Here is an 18,313-nt window from a genome sequence, read left to right on the forward strand (position 1 = left end):
GCATATCTGCGTCAGCAATGCATGAAACATGCCAACTGCAATGTTACTTCAGCATTTTTCTTGGCCCACTGCCTTGCACACTGGTCGCATCTGCATCCTGGACCACATGTCAGTCAACCCCACACCCATACCCAACTGGTTAAACTAGTTTCCAATTTGGATCCTCCCCATTTCGGGTCAGGTTTAGATCCACATCGATATATAGGATCAGGAATCCATTTATTAGAGGAGACCGGATCTCGTGCGTGAATAGTGAAGGATTGAAACCCTTCTGTCCTCCACGGCCTCGATACATGCCAGATATGGATATTAAGGTGTGGGAGGACTCCACCCAGGTGCACACAATCTGGACTCATTATTTTAGTATAGTTTCCTGACTTTGTTCCGTAGGACCCTTTGCTGCTGTTGGAAGTTAGAGCTAACAATTCCAAAATCCAATCAACTCGTCAGAATTTTAAGTCGATTCTACGAGTTAAAAAACTATTCTACTAAGCACTAGCCATTGAGTTTAGATTCGGTGAGGTGGATATTCTCCTTAATTATGGACTTTGAGATTCTCTAACTGAATCTAGAAGAACATCGAACGGCCTACATCTAATAAAGAAGTCGTCCTCACTTGTCGAATGGATGACGTGTTGTGTATGTTGTTTAGAAGATCACGACAGGAAACATGAGAAGGGGAGAGACCGGTAGGCTCTCTCTCTCCCTCTCTCTATCTCTCTTCTGGTAATCCAAGATACATTTTTTTCCCTTCTCTCTCTTTATCTCTCAAATGGGTTTCATGTGTGGTGTGGCTCCATCCATGTATGTACTGTGTGTTCTTTCTGTTTATTTATTATAAAACATTCTATTTTGTGCTCTCCTCTCAAAGTATTTGTTTTCTGATTTTTGGGGGAAGCAAATCTATTATTTTAAGAGTTTAAGTATTTTTTTTTTTTTTTTAATATGGGTTTTTTGTTTTTGAGATGGTTAAATACGAACAAAAGGATGCCAACGGCCATACATACAACTGTAAAAATGGTGCAACCTAAAAATAGCAAAATCTTTTTTTTTTTCTCATTTTAACATGTTTATAATTCTTTGTAAAGAGATGGGTATGGTGGAATAAGCATGTTAAAAGGTTCCTTTGATCTAATTTTGTTTCATGGGTAGGCAGAAATTTTCAAATAATTTATTTGGGTTTTTTTGATAGAGTAGATGTTAAGATGATCTGATGGTTTCATGTAGTTCTATTGTCTGTGTTTTAGTATTTTCTTTATTGAATTTCATGGGTGGGCAGAAATATCTTATAATATGAAGGGGGTGTTGTTTGTTTGACTAGATGTTAAGATGGTCTGATGGGTTCATAAGAGTTAAATTGATATAATTTAATATTCACCTTGTTAAAAAAAAAAACAACAAAAAACATCACACCCTCTATTCTATTTGATGGAAGAAAGGGTGTGTGTGGGTGGGGGGATCAGAAGGAACAAAGTTCAATTTTGTTGAATTGGTGACAATAACACTGCAACATGTCATGCTCTTCATTGCAATTGTTTATCTTTTTAATTCCAAAACATAAAGAACTTCCACTGTAAATGCAAAACAAGGACTAAGTGAAAAACTTCTTATAGACTTGTCTAAGATCACTGATCTATTTTCTTTCAGATTTTACTTGTTGATGAAACTGTCTTGCAATGGCAAGTTCTATTTACAACGAATGATTTCAGTTATTTATTTGGATGAATGAGTAAAACATTTTTTTCCCCATCTGAAGCCCCAATATGTACATTCTTTGCAGGGATTTCCATGATGAAAGACACATTGGATGTGTGATAGATTGTCTATAGTCTAGGTGTATCATTTTTTAAATAGAAAGCAGGCGTGTCTGCTATTCTATTTTATGCTATGGGGGATGAAGAATCGTGCACTAAGGCCCTCGGAAGATGTTCTGTGTTTTACTATGGAGTGGGCCACATGCTCAATGACATTACATCTGCGTGTTGGTTTACTTATCTTTTAGTGTTCTTGACAGATATCGGACTGTCCCCAAGGTACTGTGCTCATTAGCAATTGCACATATTAACATTCATGCCTCTGTTTTTTTTTTCCTGTTTAGAGTTTACATAGAACACAAGCCCATGCGTTTCGTACAAAAAGAAAAAAATTATCAATTATTTGATAAAGGTAAGTGAGATTTGTATTTTTATATCCCTGTGTTATTCTATAGGGATGCAGCAACTGTTATGCTTTCAGGCCAAATTGCTGATGCATTCACAACCATATTTGCTGGAGAATTGGTACATTTAAAACTTAATATATCACATAGATGCACACCTATCAATATTGATTTACTTTTATGTATTCCCTTACTGTAGCATATGCATACATGATGTGTGCATCAGTTTTTATTTGTTTGAGAACTATAGTGATAGTAGCCACCCACCAGGGGGCGGTAGAGTTGGCAAGAGGCTTTGGACTTCTTGTCCAAGGTCGTGAGTTCAATACCACTCCCTGAATGAAATTGATGTGTGGAGTCTGTTGGCGGTCAATGCGCATCCTCAGGGAATAGTCCCGCTTCATAAGGGGTGGGGACACCCTGAGTTACCCAAAAAAAAAAAAAAGTAGTGATAGTAGACTTCTTTGAGGCATTTAGACTTTCCTCCATTGTAAAATATAGATTACTCACTACTTATGACCCAAGATAGTTGCTTTCTTGATTGTATACCTCAAATTCATTTTCCATGATGTAACCTATGGTGTGTTGATTCCTATCAACTATACTTTAAAGATTATCTTTAATTTGCTTCCATTTCTACGCATTGCTAAGGTTATCCTAGAGTGAAAGGAAAAGTGAAACCATAAAAAAAATTCTCCGATTGGGTGCTAATTTAAGCTAACCCAAAAGTTCTCAAGGGACCAAAGTATAAACATTGCTCCCTTTTTCTATGCTCAATAACAAGCCAAAATAAATAATATTTGATGTCATGCTTACTGCCCCTAATAATGACATAATTATACCTGATGATATGATTGACTTTGTCACCATATTTCAACTACTTTTGAGGCTTTAAATGAAATAATAATAATAATAAATAATAAATAATAAATAAATAAATATATTATTCAGAAAAGTTTAGAGAGAGTTCTTTCAACTCTTAAATAGCCTTTTCAACAAGCCACAGTTCGCCCAAAACAAATATTTGAGCACAAAGTTATGCCTATTAGAAGCTGAGTACGTCAATCTCCGATGGAGAAAACTCATCCTTGAGTTTTCTTGGGGTTATTCCTCTGAATGTGCCTCCATTATTCTATTTGATGTTGTTGCCTCTAGCACCACAATTTTAATTATGAATTTGTGGAAATTTATGCATGCCCAACGCTTGGGGCCATCTTTTTTTTCTTTTGCTTAATTTTTTTTTTTTGTATCTCACTTGGGGCCATCAAGATGTGTTCTAAAATCTCTGATAAGAGATCAAACTCCATCGCCATTTCTTTACTCTTTTCTGCATAAACATGATCGTGAAAAAATCAATTTCTTGCGTAGTCTGTTTTGATTTTTTTCCTTTTTTGTACTTACATCCATTGTCATACTTTGGTTATGATATCCATATTTCTTCACATACCTTCAATAATCAAATTTTGATTTTGATCATTCTTGTCCTCTTTTGAACAAAGTTTTCAAAAGAAGATTGTGAGATTGGAGTTTCTCCTGCGTTTTTTCCGTGCAACTCTTAGACTAGTCATGTTAGAATGTATAGGGACTAACTGTTTGTCCTTGCCTTTTCCAGAAGCAACTAATGGAAATTTGAATATCGTATCTGTCATTCCAAGCACATATACAATTTTATGCCTGGTAATCAGCTCATCCTCCTTTATCAATCCTGCACTCCAAGCAGATAAAACTTGACTTGACGTGCTGTTATGTTCTTTCTGGAGTAAAGAAAAACTTTAACCTGTAAGGTGCTAATCCAATCCTACAGAGGAGAAAACATACAGACTGTAATCTTACTGGTCTAGGAGTACTACGTAGCTTGTTCCTTTAGCGCTTTAGCTCTTGTTCTTCTTCCTTAGCATAGTTCATAAGGAAATAAATATGAAAAGGAAATTCTTTTTTGTTTGATAAATTTCAATAATTTTTACAATTTTCAATAGCAACTATTTACAACGAAACTAGAACCCCAAAAAATAACTTTGGCTGTGAGAAACAACTTAAATGCCCCAAATAGTGACATTGATATCTCTAACGAGTTGACTGGTCCCACTACCTTGTTACAGACCACACGGTCACAAAAGTGTCTTTCCAAGAAGTCAATATCACAAAATTATGCCTGTCCGAAGTTGACTAGATATAACCAGTCTTATGATATTCTGTGTGGTTGCCAACTCTTTATCCAAGGTAGCCTAAATCTAATGTGTCAATATTCTACATGATAGAATGGTGAATACGTATGTATTTGGGATAAATATTGATATCCCTGGAAAAGGGAATCGTGATCCTTAGGATTGTTGAAATTTAAATCAAATAAATTTAATACTTTTTCCTTTGTATTATTTAGCGGAAAAGGTGCACCCTCTATGTGGTTGAAAATAGTTGCGAGTTCTAGGCAAGAAGAGTGAAATAAGTTGATAGAAAGGATAAGGACAAATTGGTGAGTCTGGTTGGAGTGATGAAACATGGACTTAAGATTGATTTTAAATACTCAACTCTCTTGATGGTAATTATGTTTGACACAATGTCCTTAGGAGTATCTTCATATAAGCATTAAGACGGCCCTGGAAGTTTTAAAGGTTTAGGTAAGGTCAACCAGTCAAACTGAAGTGCCTACTTAGCTAAGTGGTAAGACGTGTGGAGTGTTGTTCCCATGTCCTAGGTTCAAACCCCCCTTGTACCCAACTTCATATGCTAACCACTAACCCTATATCTATCAAAAAAAAAAAAAAACAGTCAAACCATCAACTCAACGTGCTTCAATACAATTTTAATGTAAAATTTTCTTGTCACATTTTTTTCTGATCGATCAAAGGGGATGGTGCTTCTTTTCCCTATGGTTAGAACAGAATATACACAAATTTGAGGCCATTGATCCAATTTGGGGAAGAAAAATATAAAATTCATTTTATATATAATTGAGGCCATGGATCACGCATATAATTTTCTTTGTTCTGGTTATTGACACTTTTCCCTTATTAATGCATTTGAAAAGCTGAAATCTTAATTATTTAAAAAATAATAATCTCTCTGTTATTTTCCACTGAAAATGTTTTCTTTTCTTTTTGCATATTAGATAGACAGGTTTGGACATTTCAAAATATGGCATGGTGCAGGATCTGTTTTGGTTGCCATTTCGTTTTCTTCCGTTTTCGGTGGTTGCCTGCCTTGCAAAATCTTTGGGACCAATTCATCTACAATGCAAACGATTGGTTACAGTGTGTTTGCTGCTATTTTCAATGTCGGTTGGGCTGCTACCCAAGTTTCACACATGTATTGACACCTCCTTTCCTGAAAATTGTCAATTTCCTCGTACAATTCCATTATCTTTTTTTATTTAATTTGGAACTATTTTTTTAGACGTACTTATTTAAGATGGACCATAATTATTCATATTGAAGGTCTATGGTGAATTGCATCACCCTGAATCCAACAAGCAGAGTTGTGCTAGCTAGCTGTCGTAATGCTTTTACAATGGTCAGCATTTATCTTAATCAATATTCGAAGTAAATCATTTTATTTTGTCAATATGCACGTCATAATGAAGGTTATGATCCAGTTTTTATTAAAAAAATTCAATCATAGGTGGCCAATCTCAGCCTTTATGCAGTTGCTTTAGCTGTGTTCAACGTTAGTAAATCCAATACATCTGATGACATAGAAAACCAGGTTTGTTTCAAAAAGAAATAAAAAGTTTGACTACTACGCTGATATTTTTATAATCTTTTCCTTGGGTTTCACTCTTACTCATTTTAAGTGAACAGTACCGCTGGATTGCATATTTATCAATTTCTGTTGGGTGCTGTTTTGTGGCTATATTTCTTCTTGGAACCAAAGAACCAAGGTGAGCTATAGATATTATCCATCTTCCCGTCCATTCCCAAGATTTTCATGTATAAGTCATTTACTTTGCCCTTTTTTATATATAATTACGTGAATGTTGGATCTGACTAGTGGAACTATCTATTAAAACAAACATCTTACATATCGTATGATCCTATTATGGAGATTGAAGCAAAAGATTGAAGGGAAAGTTAATCAAAGAATTTCATGGGAACACTGGTTCAAGAAAGTTCTATACTACCAAGTTGCTCTAATTTATGTGCTCACTCGACTAATAACAAATGTTTCACAGGTCAGAACTCTTCTCCTTTTAATTCTTTGAGAAGAGTATGTCTTAGTTTGGTTTTGAAAAGATAAATGAGAATTCCTTTGGATTGTTAAAGGTATTTATTTTTCACAGTTACTAACAATGAATATGGAAAGAGATTTGTAAGCAGGTCTTTTTGAGTTATGGTTGCTTTCACATTAATACTACTTTGTTCTCAGGCATTTCTTGCATTCTATGTCATTAATGATCTACATATGACTCAATCGTCCAAAGCTTTGGTAAATGCTCAAATGTTCTCAAAATCTCATCCATTTAGTCTATATATTTATTTAGAGTCGTGATAAACGGACTCAAAAAAAGACACTCAACTGACTTGGCATGTGTACAGAACCATAGTTTTTTTCCTCGGGATACACAAGGAAAATATCTATGGTTCTGTGCAGTTGAGTGAATTTTGAGTGTCTTTCTTTTAGTCAGTTTATCATTATTCATTTATTTATTTGGATATCTCTGGAGTCCGGTTTTACTTTCTGATTGGTATGTGTAGGTACCTGCCGTCATCTACATTTGCAGTTTTGTGGTATCTGTCATTCTTCAGGTCTCATTTATCAATTTGAGTTCTCTTGTTTATGTATTTTTTTCTTTTGAATCAATGACGTTTATTTTCTTGCATATATTAAACTATTATATACCCACCTCGTAGGAGATCACATGGACTGGCCGACGTCTCAAAGCCTTCTTTACCATTGGAGGCTTTCTTTGGGTATTTTCTGGGGCAGGGATCCTTATTCTTCCCAGCAGTATGCATGCTTTGATGTACCCTTTATCAATAATGATAGGCATTGCCAATGCTTTAATGACGGTATGGTGGAAACTTCATGTTTTCAGTTTTCATCTAATTAAATATGGGTCAGGATTCCTCAACTCCTAAGAATGACTTGTGAAAAAAACACATGATCCCCATCCTTTAAATGCAAAATCCAATGGTTGGGATTTATCCTCGGGACAAGTATCTTCAAGATTTGTGTTATCAAGATACTCATAAATCTCAACCATTGGATTTTGTGTTTAAAGGGTTGGGATCATGTGTTTTTTCATGAGTCATTCTTAGGAGTCAACGGATCCCAACCCATTAAATATATGCTGCACTTGATGTTGTGAAAAATTAGACATTTTTCGCTTTGATTTGTGACCCGCTTGGGTAAGATGGATGACAATCTAAAAGTTAAGGTGTATTAGATTCAATGGTGAAAATTAAGATAATACATGGGAATTGAGACGCTAGTGATGGAGCAATTATTGGTGTTGTCAATTTGATTTTAATTATTCTGAAAGACCATGTGTTCTTCAAGTATCAGAATAAATTTTCTTGTTTACGGACATTCTATACTGGTTATTGTGTTCAATATTTCCCATTTCTATAGTTACTACAATTTTTTCCTCTAATGGTATTACAGGTGACGTGCATTAGCATGCAAAGTGTTTTAGTTGGGAAAGATCTCAATGGTTGTGCATTTGTTTGTGGATCATTGAGCTTCTTGGACAAATTCTCATGTGGTATTGCTTTATATGTTCTTGAATCCTATCAAGGTGAGTGGTTTAATATTTCTTTCCTATGGCATATGTTTCGAGAATTTGAACATTTTCATTATGAATAATTGCACAAGAACGCTCAATTTGATCCTTCTGTAGTGCTTTTATCTTAGTTTTCTGCTCAAATGGATAAAACTCGCATTATTTTTTTCTTGAATAGAGTGTATAGAATACATCGATTTAAGAGAGAGAGTGCAGAGTTCACCCGTGTTAATTCCTCATTTTGTTTAGTTACTTGGCTCTTTAAAATTTGATTCTATCATCACTGGGTTCTCTCCTATAAGATAACTTGAAGGAACTGAAGACACTGACTTTGTTTCCAGGCTCACCTAGTGATGTCAGGTGCCCTAAGTTGAGTCCTCGGAAGTATTTTTCTAAATGCACACCAATAACGTAGCCTTGTGCTCGTGGTACCGAGCCACTGCACTTCCTGTTCTCTTCTTAGAGAATTGTAATAATTTTAAATTCAAAGCCTGGAATCGTTTTCAGTCCAACTGTTGCTTTTAAAGAAAAATTATTTCTACCCGTTGGGTATTCAAACGTTGCCAATGTGGGTATCTCTTTGGTGTCAAAGTCTTTTTTTTTGTAAAATTTGCACCCCTTGCCCCTTGATCTTTTCACTTGAGAGTTCTATCCTTCTCAAGTTATCAAGTTGACACCACTTGGTAAATGGCATGATCCAAATTCCCACTTGACACCACACCCTCTTTTGCAGGTTCATCTTCAAACCTCCAGAGCTGTCATTCAATCATGGGATGTCTTTCGATTACAAGATTTGGTTTGGGTCTTGTTCCTGCATGTTGTGCACTTCTTGGGGTGGTGATTACTTACACCATGAACCTTCACACAACCATTTCGAAACCTTTGACAGAGCCCCTTCTGGCTTAACATGAGAAGAGCCAAGGAATTTGCTACAAGGCAGTTATAAAGATTATTAAAGCATTAACTTCTGTTCATGACTCGGAAAAAAGATTGAGACTTTTCTCTGAGGTGGAAGGTTGACTGCAAACCAATTGAATGTATTCCTCTATTTTTATGTCAATTGTAGGCATTATGGCTGTTTTTACATCTCATATCTGCCACACGTTCATTTAAATGATGGTCATTCATGTGTACACATATTTTAGAGAGAGAAAATGTATCAGATAACTTGGTTGTTTTCTGAAATTGAATTGAGATTCTAGCCCTGAGGACAATGGAAACAAAAGATGGATGTGCTAACGAGTTTGTATGATTCTTTCGTTTATGTTTATGATGATAACATTGTGTAGTTATTAATCCAATTATTGCTTTAAGGGGCGGCTAAATTGTGGTTGATGTTAATTTTAGTGTCTCTAACTGTGTTTTGTGGATAACTTGTGTCATCTGCGAAAGAGATCTAAAACAGTGGCAGTGTAAACTTGATAAAACTTTACTTTTTTCTGGTCATGTTTTTTAATGGCTTCACCTGTGCTGTCATGTTTGTGACCATACAAACAAGTCTTACAATTGCAGGTCATGTTTCTTATGTTCAGTATTGGCACCTAGTAGAATTAAAAAATGGAGGACTCAGATGATTTTGGTAAGTATGGTAGACACATGATGGCATTAGCGAGGAGTGCTTTGGTGCATATTGAAGATAATTAAAAGGAGAGGAAGGCTGAAGATGAGGTTGATTATAGATTGACATAGTAAAAAATGAAAGTCTCAATGTATTCCTTCACAGAAAATAAGAAAGAAAGAAAAAAAAAAACTTCAGATAGAGATGAATGGTGAAAAAGGGTTCATGTTTCCAACCCCAATATAGCCACTGCAAAAACTGAGTCTTTTTAATGTTTTCTTTCCCTTGAAAGCTTGATTTGTGAGGATGTTTTAATAACCAAAAATGATACTTTCTTTGACAATTTAAGAAAATTGCATTCAACTGTTTTTTTTTTGTGTGGTGGTGGTGGTGGTGGATCCAGGGGCAACTGCAGCATCGACTAATCCTTGGGGCACGTGCAGTTCCCCTCCCTCACCCTACATATCACTCATACCACATAATTTTGAGGATAAATCCCTGAGGGTGGCACCTAAGGGGGGGATTCGAACTCAAGACCTCCACTTCCTGAGGTGTGGTCTTGGCCATCTCACCAACCCTTAGATGGTTTCAGTTCAACTCATTTACCTGCTAAAGAAACATAATATTTTAAGACACTCACCCAAAAAAAAGAGTACAAACCCAGAGGTTGAGGTGATCTACTCATTGGAAAAAAATGAAAATAAATAACACAACGACGACCATTGTGCCTCATCCCAATTTGCATCTCCCATCTGAGTATAAGGGGCTTCTTAATGGTTATGTTTTGGTTTTGCAACAACTCCCTGAATGGATGTTTGATGTGTTTGTCATTTTCCTTGGTAATACAAGGATGACCGAATTCTCTGTTGTGCTAGTTACAGTACAATGGTTCCAGAAACTGCTACTTCATGATCAGCTATTTTCAGAAGAGGGCCAGAAACCAAAACACAAACAAGCAGATAACACGAGTAGGGAAAAGCAAATTGATTGATACATATATAAATGTAATCCATGTATACAATTCCTTGGCTGGTCTCTGTAGCTTAATATATATTCACTGAGCACTACATGAGTACAGAGTCCTCCGGTAAGGATCCCAAAACCAAACAGAAAACAAAGCAACATGACAAGATTTACAAGGTGCAAAAGCTAATATATGTCGTGCTGCCTCTCTCTCTCTCTTTCTTCATATATGTTCAAAATGTCTTCAATCATCCACACCCAAACTTTCTCGATAAGTAACATCATCAGTCTTCATGTCGACAATGTAGCTGGTTTTCCTTCTCTAGGCACTCTTTAGGCCATGAAACTAAGTTTCTTGTCAAAAATAATGTGAACCGAGTCATCCCATTGCATGACTGAAATTCGAATCTCAACAAAAGACAGCAAAGAAAGAGTAGTTCCAGCTGCTTGGTTCGGCAGGTGAAGGAACCCACTAGTGCAGCCCTTAACTAGTGAACTGTTTTGCATGTAAGAACCTCACAAAAGTAAAGAAACTATAGGAACTTATAAGGTGGGCTGAAGAAGCCTTCCTCCTCCTCTTCTCATGCCTGAAGCACCTGACAGTGCACAATGTGACTCTTCAAACCACTTCGACCTGCAATACTAGACCATAAGTTAGTGACCATAGTCCTAAAATGCCCTTTCCTGGCAATGGTCTCCCATAGTTGAGAGTTACTCTCCACATGTTTATCAGAACTAGAAATGTCCACAAGGCTGATGGTCATGTTGTTACGGATGATGCAAAGCTTCCCATTGAGGAGGACAAGTGCAGCGGCCTCCAAGGCCCGTGAGCTTCCAAGGTGAAGTTTGCTGTCTATGAACTTGTTCCAGGAATCTGAAGCTTCGTCGTAGACTCTCAACTTGCAGCCATCCCTGCAATCCAAAGCATAGAGATTTCCATTTAAAGAGATGCTAGGGTTGCGCCAACCAGCAACCATCCCATTATGAACAGGAGTCCAATTATTGGTCTCTGGAACATAGGCTTCACTCATGACCTGACGATGGGGTCCAAGCCCTTTCAAGAACCACCTCCCATTATAAACAACCCCAATGAAGGGCACCATCGCGGTGCTCATATCTGCAATAAAGCTCCATCTGTTCCTGTTGGGATCATAAACCTCAGCAGAACGAAGTGTCCTCTGAGTCCCTTCACACTCCCCACCAGCAACGTAGAGGCGGTTATTCATGACACAAGAGCCAAAGAAATGGCGATTTCTCAACATATCTGGTGCCCGATGCCATTTATTTGTCCTCGCATTATAGTAGAAGACTCGTCTCATGGACCCTCTAAGTGGATCTTTTCCTCCGAACAAGTATAATCGGCAACCACTGAGAACAGCACAACCAAACCCCAAGGCTTCCGAATACTCCACTGGAACAGGTGGAAGTGGTTGCCAGAGCTGGTACGTTGGGTCGAAAGCATGCCATGATATCTTTCCATCGCGGTCTCTTTTGATTACATACACCCACTCTTCCGCCATGCCCATACTCTTCCTGAGTGAGTAAAAGAAGTTTGCTGCCAGAAGCCGGGACCATCTCTTGCAGACCAGACGGAGCTTTCTATGCTCAACACGAGGAACCCGAATCAGACAAGCAATGGCAAGATCGTCAGGAAGGCCGGGCAAGAGAGGGGCCTGAACTCTGCTCCTCTCCCTCCGTGAGTTCTTACCCTTGTGTGCATGGGGCTCAATATCAGGTTGAATACAAAGTTTTGCTCCTGGGACAAATTTCCTAGCCCCGGCAACTGTTTTTAAGCCTGAATCTACTCTGCAATAGCATGATACGGAATCAACCTGTAATACATTCCATGTCAAGATATAAGCAATGGACCCTTTAAGGGGGGGTGGGGGTTAAAGGATTTCAAAGACAAAAGCAATTCTTTTGTTGCTTAGTTAAGCCTTGAGGCATCGTCCTGCACATTGCACTACTGATGGAAATCTATAGGCAATATTTTCATACCCAAACTAGACCAACTGGATGAACCGGTCCCAAATATTATTCATCAAAACTGACTCCATATTATTAATTTACTCAATATTTTACTTAAAATCAGAGGGGAAAAAACAAATGACCTGTCTTTTTTTCCCACCCAGTTGAACCGGTAACACAATAGGATTGATAGCTGGTCTGGGTTTGAAAGCACTGGAGATCAAAGTTTTGATGATTGGGATTTGAGTTGGCCAGTTCAAAAGGTGCCCTTTCTTTGTCGGAATCAGGGGGTCTCAAATCCCATAGAAAAAGAAAATGATCAAAGAATATACCACTAAATTCCAGAAACACCCAACCCCAGTAAAACATGAGGCCCACGATATTGATTATAATCTCTTGTGAAGCGATTGCCCCTTGCCTTCAAATATTAGGATGTTACTTTCTATTCAGATTATCCAACAGACAGCAAGAAGGGTCATAGTCCACAGTATCGTTTATTTATGTCGTAAAGGTTTTACTTTTCAACTACAGAAGAGATACCGAATGGAGTTTGGGAAGCACCACAGCAAATGGATAATGGGAAGGAAGTGAACCCAAATTTCTTCACAATGTTATAATGGATAAAGTGAATCCAAATTTCCTTTGCAAGGACAAAAAAACTACCGAGGTAATTACCCTAATCATAACTTGATCAATGGTCAGGATTTTATTTTAAAATGCAGCAAAAAATGATACCTTTGAAGGGACTTTCAGACCCCAAACTGACTACTCCATGTTACATGCTCCCCAATCCACATAAAAATAAAAATAAACAAATTAACAACATAAAAAAGCTAGCTGAACACCGGAAACTGCTATTTTTATCTCACAACACTACCTTCCACCCAACTTTAACTAGAGAAGCAAATTCTTTCTGAAACAAGAAAATGAAATCTACCCATCTTCAAAAACCTATAGATCTGTAATCCACTTAAACCATCTATGAATTATGACAAAGAGTTTAGCTTTCACCTGTATAACCCATGTTGAACACTGGAAGAGAAAAAAATGTGCATCATCCGGTTATGTAACTCCAGAATCCAAAAAACCCTAAACCATCAAACTCGATTCTAGCATTCTAATGAGCTAGATTACTGAAACCCAGAAGACATTCTAACCAAAAAAATCACTTAGATTCTATAGATTATCTCAGATGCAGCAAATTTATCAATAATTTCATAAGGGTATTTTCAAATAAACATGGATTGAAGAAATAAACGTAAAGAGCTTTCTCCAGAGACCACAAATTCATCAATAATTTCATCTGGGTATCTTCTAAAACGAGAAATTTGAAGAAATAAATGTCAAATAAACGTAAAGCTTTCCCCAGAGACCTCAAATTGAACAATAATTTCATCTGGATATCTTTCAAAATGCACAAATTGAAGAAATAATTGTCGAATTAGGGCTTAGATTGGCTTTGCTTACCAGTGGAGCCTGAGCACGAACTCCCCTCTGCGCATTCGAAGAAGCTCCAACGGCCTCCATCTCAGAAGAACAACTCTATCTATGAAAAATCATTTCGAGAAATAAAGGAAGTGAGAGCAGCTTAAGAAGAGTTCCAGATCGAGCTTCTTATGCTTCAAACATTGATTCCAACAATCAATTTTTTCCAGAAAGAAAAAAAACCAAAAAATCTAGTCCAGTGAGGAGAAATGCTTCTCTTCCCTTCACTTCTCTCTCTCTCTCTCTCTCTATCACAGATAATTACAGCTGGAGAGGTGGACACATAGCTTTCACCAACTCTCATTAATTTTCTTTTTTCCATTAATCGATAATTATTTTAGAAATATTTATTTATTGAATTTTATTTTACACCCCCACAGGACAAAAAGCATATATCAACTCTTAAGTATTACTAGTCAATTCTACCACCGATCAAAAGATGGGTTGTGAGAGGATTTATGTTGGACTGTTGGTGTATCATATCAATGGACCCTACCCACCATGTCTTATGCATGGCCCACATCTTGGATCAGGACAAGGAGGATCTTGTTGTCTCGAGGATCTCGATCTATTGATACAAATCCAACTAATACAACAAAAATACCTAGGTATTAATACTTGGGGCGACCTCAAGATTGTACCTCATATCACACATCCTGAACGTCAAAGTGTGTAGGAACCATAGATGCTTTTTGATTTGTATCTCAGTAAAACATTTATGATTCCTGCACATTTTCACAATCAAGATGTGTGATATGAGGTACAATCTTAAGGTCACTTCAGCATTATTCTAATACTTAATAGTGCAAAAAGTTAAACCCATATTTAACTGTAAAAATCTATATTGATTAAAAATATTTCTCTCTTTAGAATCTTAATCAAAAACTTAAATTGATGAAAAGATAAACCCAACAATGAGGGAACACCCTCGCAAGATTTGGCCTTAACATAATATGAAAATCCCTAAACCTTTCTATAATAGCTTTGAATCGAATCTCTTTAATAAAAAGATGGGAGTTCTAACTTTGAAATCAAATCTCTATAACATGACACCTAATTTTTTGTGTTTATTTCATACCTCTACTTTTTCATTAATATTTAAGATATTTCCTTGGACACAAAATGTGTCATCTAAAGGAGAGGGTTTTATCAAAATTTTAAAGCCGGATGGACGTTTCAAAGTTTTTTTGTGTCAATGATTTAAGGGTCGAGATCTATGGCCCATAATGGGTAAGAGCACTTAGAGAGTATGAAGGTGACCCAATGAAGAAGAGCTCTGATTAATCAGGCATTAGTGGCCTTTGAATGTGTCCATTAAGGATGTTGAAAATAATAAATATTCAAAAAATTAAGCAATGGTTTTTTTTTATTTTTTTGCTAACCGAGTGTCCGGACTAGCTTGCGCGCATCACAACTAATCTCGGGGAGGACTACCAGAACAACCCACCGCCATGTTCCCCCAGTTAAATCATTAGCAAAACTCAAGAGGGGAATCGAACCCTTAACATGTGCCTAACCCACACTTCACGTGCTCGCCCTTACCACTTAGGCAACCCATGGGCGGATTGAGCAATGGTTTTGGGACCTCATCTTGGCGGAAATGACAGATTTAATCTTCTTATTTGTGCCTTGAAGAGTTCCAACTTCCACCTCCACAAGATCAAAAGAAATCAATCTTTGACTTCAAAGAAGTTTTCTATCTATTGGTTAACTTTAAGCTTCACAAATGATTTATATACTCACCGTAACCTTGACTCAGGTTTATTTGTCAATGAGTTGTATCGGTTACTGTTGTGGTTAGGTTAGCTTTAAGGAGTAATGGTTGGGAAAAATTAAAAGTTACGATTTATGAATCCTTTATTTTTGGAAATGCCAGATATTTTTCTTCTACTTGTTGAGATTTGTTTAATCGACAAATTTCTGCCTAAAATTGACCTATAGAACATTGTTGAAGTCAGATAATTATTTTGTTTTTATCTGAAAAACTATGTTGAAAGGTTGTCTTTTGACCTAATACAGTATCCACATACTTGTTATTTTGGATCTTCTGCATTTTTCAAGATGTCAAGAGCCTCTTCTATGTACTTCTTAACTATCTTCAATTGTTCTCATTGATGGCTACTCACCTAAACCAACCAGCCCTATTTTTTGACTTGTCACATGGTGAGATATTTCCTTTGCCTTCTAAGGGCCTGTTTGCCAACATCAAATTTTCATGGCCAAGCCCAACCTAATCCAATTCAAGGTAATTTCATTTTTTTTTTCTTTTTCTTTTTCGAATTTTTTTTTCCTTGTTCCAACTATAATGCCATTGCAAGTGATTCCTTTAAGTTGATTTGTCTTAATTAATCCCTAATCCTTCAACTAACCCTCTAAACCTCGAACCAAGTCCGCTAGATCAAAACTAAATTCACAAGTGTCACATGGGTTCCAATGGGCCAGCCAACCCAACCCAAGGGACATCCCAGCTCCAGCCGCATCAGTCAAGCTTTGTGTCCGGAAGTTTGGGTCGAGCTGTTTGTTGTATTTTACCGCCAGTCACAGACCAATAACTAGTATACACTTCCTTCTCTAATCTTATAGGTGGCACTGGTACCACCCTACAACTCCTTGAGTCTGACTTTGAAGCGAGCAGGCCGCTTCAAAAATTTGAAGGAACCCTCCTTCCAACATGACATGTAATTTTTTGTGCTCATTTCAAGTCGCTACATTTTCACTAAAATTTGGGACACCCCCTAAGGACACCGTGTGTCATCGAATGGAGGGGTTCCTTCAAAATTTTAAGGTTTTTTCCCAGCTCCATTGGACGAGTAAAAAGCAAAAAAACACTTCCAACAATGAGAGAACCAAGATAAACTAAAACCTTTCTAATGAGAATGTGAATCCTCATCTCAAAAATACAATTTAGAGGAAAACAAGTACCATAGTGGGAGGTTAATCCCAAGCACTAGTCACACCTGGACTATAGTACGTAGTCTGTACCACGCCGAACCTATTGAAAGGAACATCCCTTGGAAAGTTGCGACCTCCACCAGAGTGTTGATTCCTTCCCCTCCATGAGATGATCGGATAGCATAAGGGGAGATCCATGCAGGTACCTCTTGGTTAGATTCCTGCATCAGATCTACTAGTGCCCTTGCCAAATTTGAATCTACTAGTACAAATTCTCTTTTAGCCCGTTGAAAATCTTAGATAATACGATCCCATGATGATTTGCACCCACCATACAACTGAAACTCATCCAGCACGAAAAGATGGAAAATATGCTTGATATCATTTAATTGAATAGTTGACTCAGCTCCTTGTTGTTCGAAGAAACCCCTCCACTTCAATTGGTCTTTTTTTATGAAGAGCAGACATGAGATAACAAATCTAGTTTTACCGAATACGTCTTATATACCACTTTTGGACAATCCTCTCAACAACTAAGAGATCTATTTGAGGAACACAGGGATTAGTTGAAGTAATGAAAAATCATTTCATCTTTTTAGTCGGACCTTTAGGCGATTATCGAAAAAAGATAGCGAACAAAATTATTCCTAGAATCGAGACTAAGAGGAATGTATAAACCAATGCTTCTAAATTTTATTGTGGTTTACAATTATAGCAGCATGTTCTCTCTCTCATCTTCCTCCTCCTCCTCCTTATTCAACCCCCCCCCCCCCCCCCTCCCCCCTCCCCTTCCTTTTGCAAAATAAGTTAGAAATGACCGAGAAAACTTCAACTCCTAATTTAGGGATAATGAGAAAATCTCAACAGCTACAAAAATATTATATGAAATTTCATTGGATAGGTTAGCATTCAATTCTCTAACATAAATTCAATATAATTCTACCAAATCTACTTAAAACGACTTGGTGGATTCCTACAATATCCAATCAATAAGTTCTTAATGAGTCTTTTCGAGTAGATTCAGTAGAATCCTAAATGCAATGAAAATTTGTACTAACCTCCCACTGGGAAAAAAAATGAGCTTCTTTTTTTTTATAAAGTGGGAATAAAAATTTCTTTTGTTGGAGTCAATTTGGTCATTTTACCATTTTTTTAATATTTGGTCTCAAGATAGTATACTAAACACAAACGATGGGTGCAAATAATTTGTCCCTTTAGACATACTCCATCATACTTTGGTGGACATTTTAGAACCTCGTGTTTTCATAGTCACCGAGTCAAAGATACAGGTTTAAAATGGTAAAGGAAAACTTTGAAAAAAAAAAAACTGGTAAAAATGATAAATATAAAATATTATATTAAAACTTGTTAAAAATGTATTCAAAATCTAATTATAGTAAGACATTTATTCTAAACTTTTAATATAGTTTCTAGAAAAAATATTACTGTATATTTATGCATGATAACATGTTTTCACACATACATTTATCATGCTAAAAAAAAGTCTAGACATTAATGTATTTATTGAACAAAATAATAAACTGTTGAGAAATTCAAGAAAAAAATATAA

General features: G+C 36.7%; 2 protein-coding genes across 4 annotated transcripts; one reads left to right on the top strand and one right to left on the bottom strand.

Moving 5' to 3' along the window:
* The first annotated feature begins 653 nt into the window (after positions 1-653).
* On the top strand, positions 654-9,202 carry LOC147385300 (uncharacterized). 3 transcript variants are annotated; one of them, XM_086424302.1, is made up of 13 exons: positions 654-804; positions 1,781-2,033; positions 2,210-2,279; positions 5,268-5,464; positions 5,593-5,668; positions 5,777-5,860; positions 5,956-6,035; positions 6,200-6,326; positions 6,521-6,580; positions 6,850-6,900; positions 7,006-7,164; positions 7,760-7,892; positions 8,611-9,202. In XM_086424302.1, the coding sequence occupies exons 2-13, from the start codon at positions 1,888-1,890 to the stop codon at positions 8,781-8,783; spliced, it is 1,356 nt and encodes a 451-aa protein (XP_086280428.1). In that variant the 5' UTR covers positions 654-804; positions 1,781-1,887; the 3' UTR covers positions 8,784-9,202. The 3 variants fall into 3 exon arrangements, with proteins under 3 accessions (XP_086280428.1, XP_086280429.1, XP_086280430.1); XM_086424303.1 differs by lacking the exon at positions 6,521-6,580; XM_086424304.1 differs by lacking the exons at positions 654-804; positions 1,781-2,033 and adding an exon at positions 3,771-3,835 and having other exon boundaries at positions 2,261-2,279; positions 5,272-5,464.
* Positions 9,203-10,404: 1,202 nt separating this feature from the next.
* On the bottom strand, positions 10,405-14,112 carry LOC147385301 (F-box/kelch-repeat protein At1g55270-like). The gene is made up of 2 exons (XM_086424305.1): positions 13,834-14,112; positions 10,405-12,230 (listed from the first exon to the last, which is right to left on the bottom strand). Exons 1-2 carry the CDS (start codon positions 13,891-13,893, stop codon positions 10,980-10,982), a joined length of 1,311 nt encoding a protein of 436 aa, XP_086280431.1. The 5' UTR covers positions 13,894-14,112; the 3' UTR covers positions 10,405-10,979.
* Positions 14,113-18,313: the final 4,201 nt, after the last annotated feature.

Source organism: Akebia trifoliata, chromosome 14 (assembly GCF_017979445.1).
Source record: "Akebia trifoliata isolate Shusen 1 chromosome 14, ASM1797944v1, whole genome shotgun sequence".
NCBI classification, from domain to species: Eukaryota; Viridiplantae; Streptophyta; class Magnoliopsida; order Ranunculales; family Lardizabalaceae; genus Akebia; species Akebia trifoliata.

What these genes read in the sequence shown, in the direction of transcription:
- LOC147385300 (XM_086424302.1), top strand. Translation starts at nt 1,888, where the DNA reads ATGGGGGATGAAGAATCGTGCACTAAGGCCCTCGGAAGATGTTCTGTG. An exon ending in TGGTATCTGTCATTCTTCAG is followed by an intron (nt 6,901 to 7,005) that starts GTCTCATTTATC and finishes CCCACCTCGTAG; the next exon opens with GAGATCACATGGACTGGCCG. An exon ending in TTGCCAATGCTTTAATGACG is followed by an intron (nt 7,165 to 7,759) that starts GTATGGTGGAAA and finishes ATGGTATTACAG; the next exon opens with GTGACGTGCATTAGCATGCA.
- LOC147385301 (XM_086424305.1), bottom strand. Translation starts at nt 13,893, where the DNA reads ATGGAGGCCGTTGGAGCTTCTTCGAATGCGCAGAGGGGAGTTCGTGCT. An exon ending in TTCGTGCTCAGGCTCCACTG is followed by an intron (nt 12,231 to 13,833) that starts GTAAGCAAAGCC and finishes AATGTATTACAG; the next exon opens with GTTGATTCCGTATCATGCTA.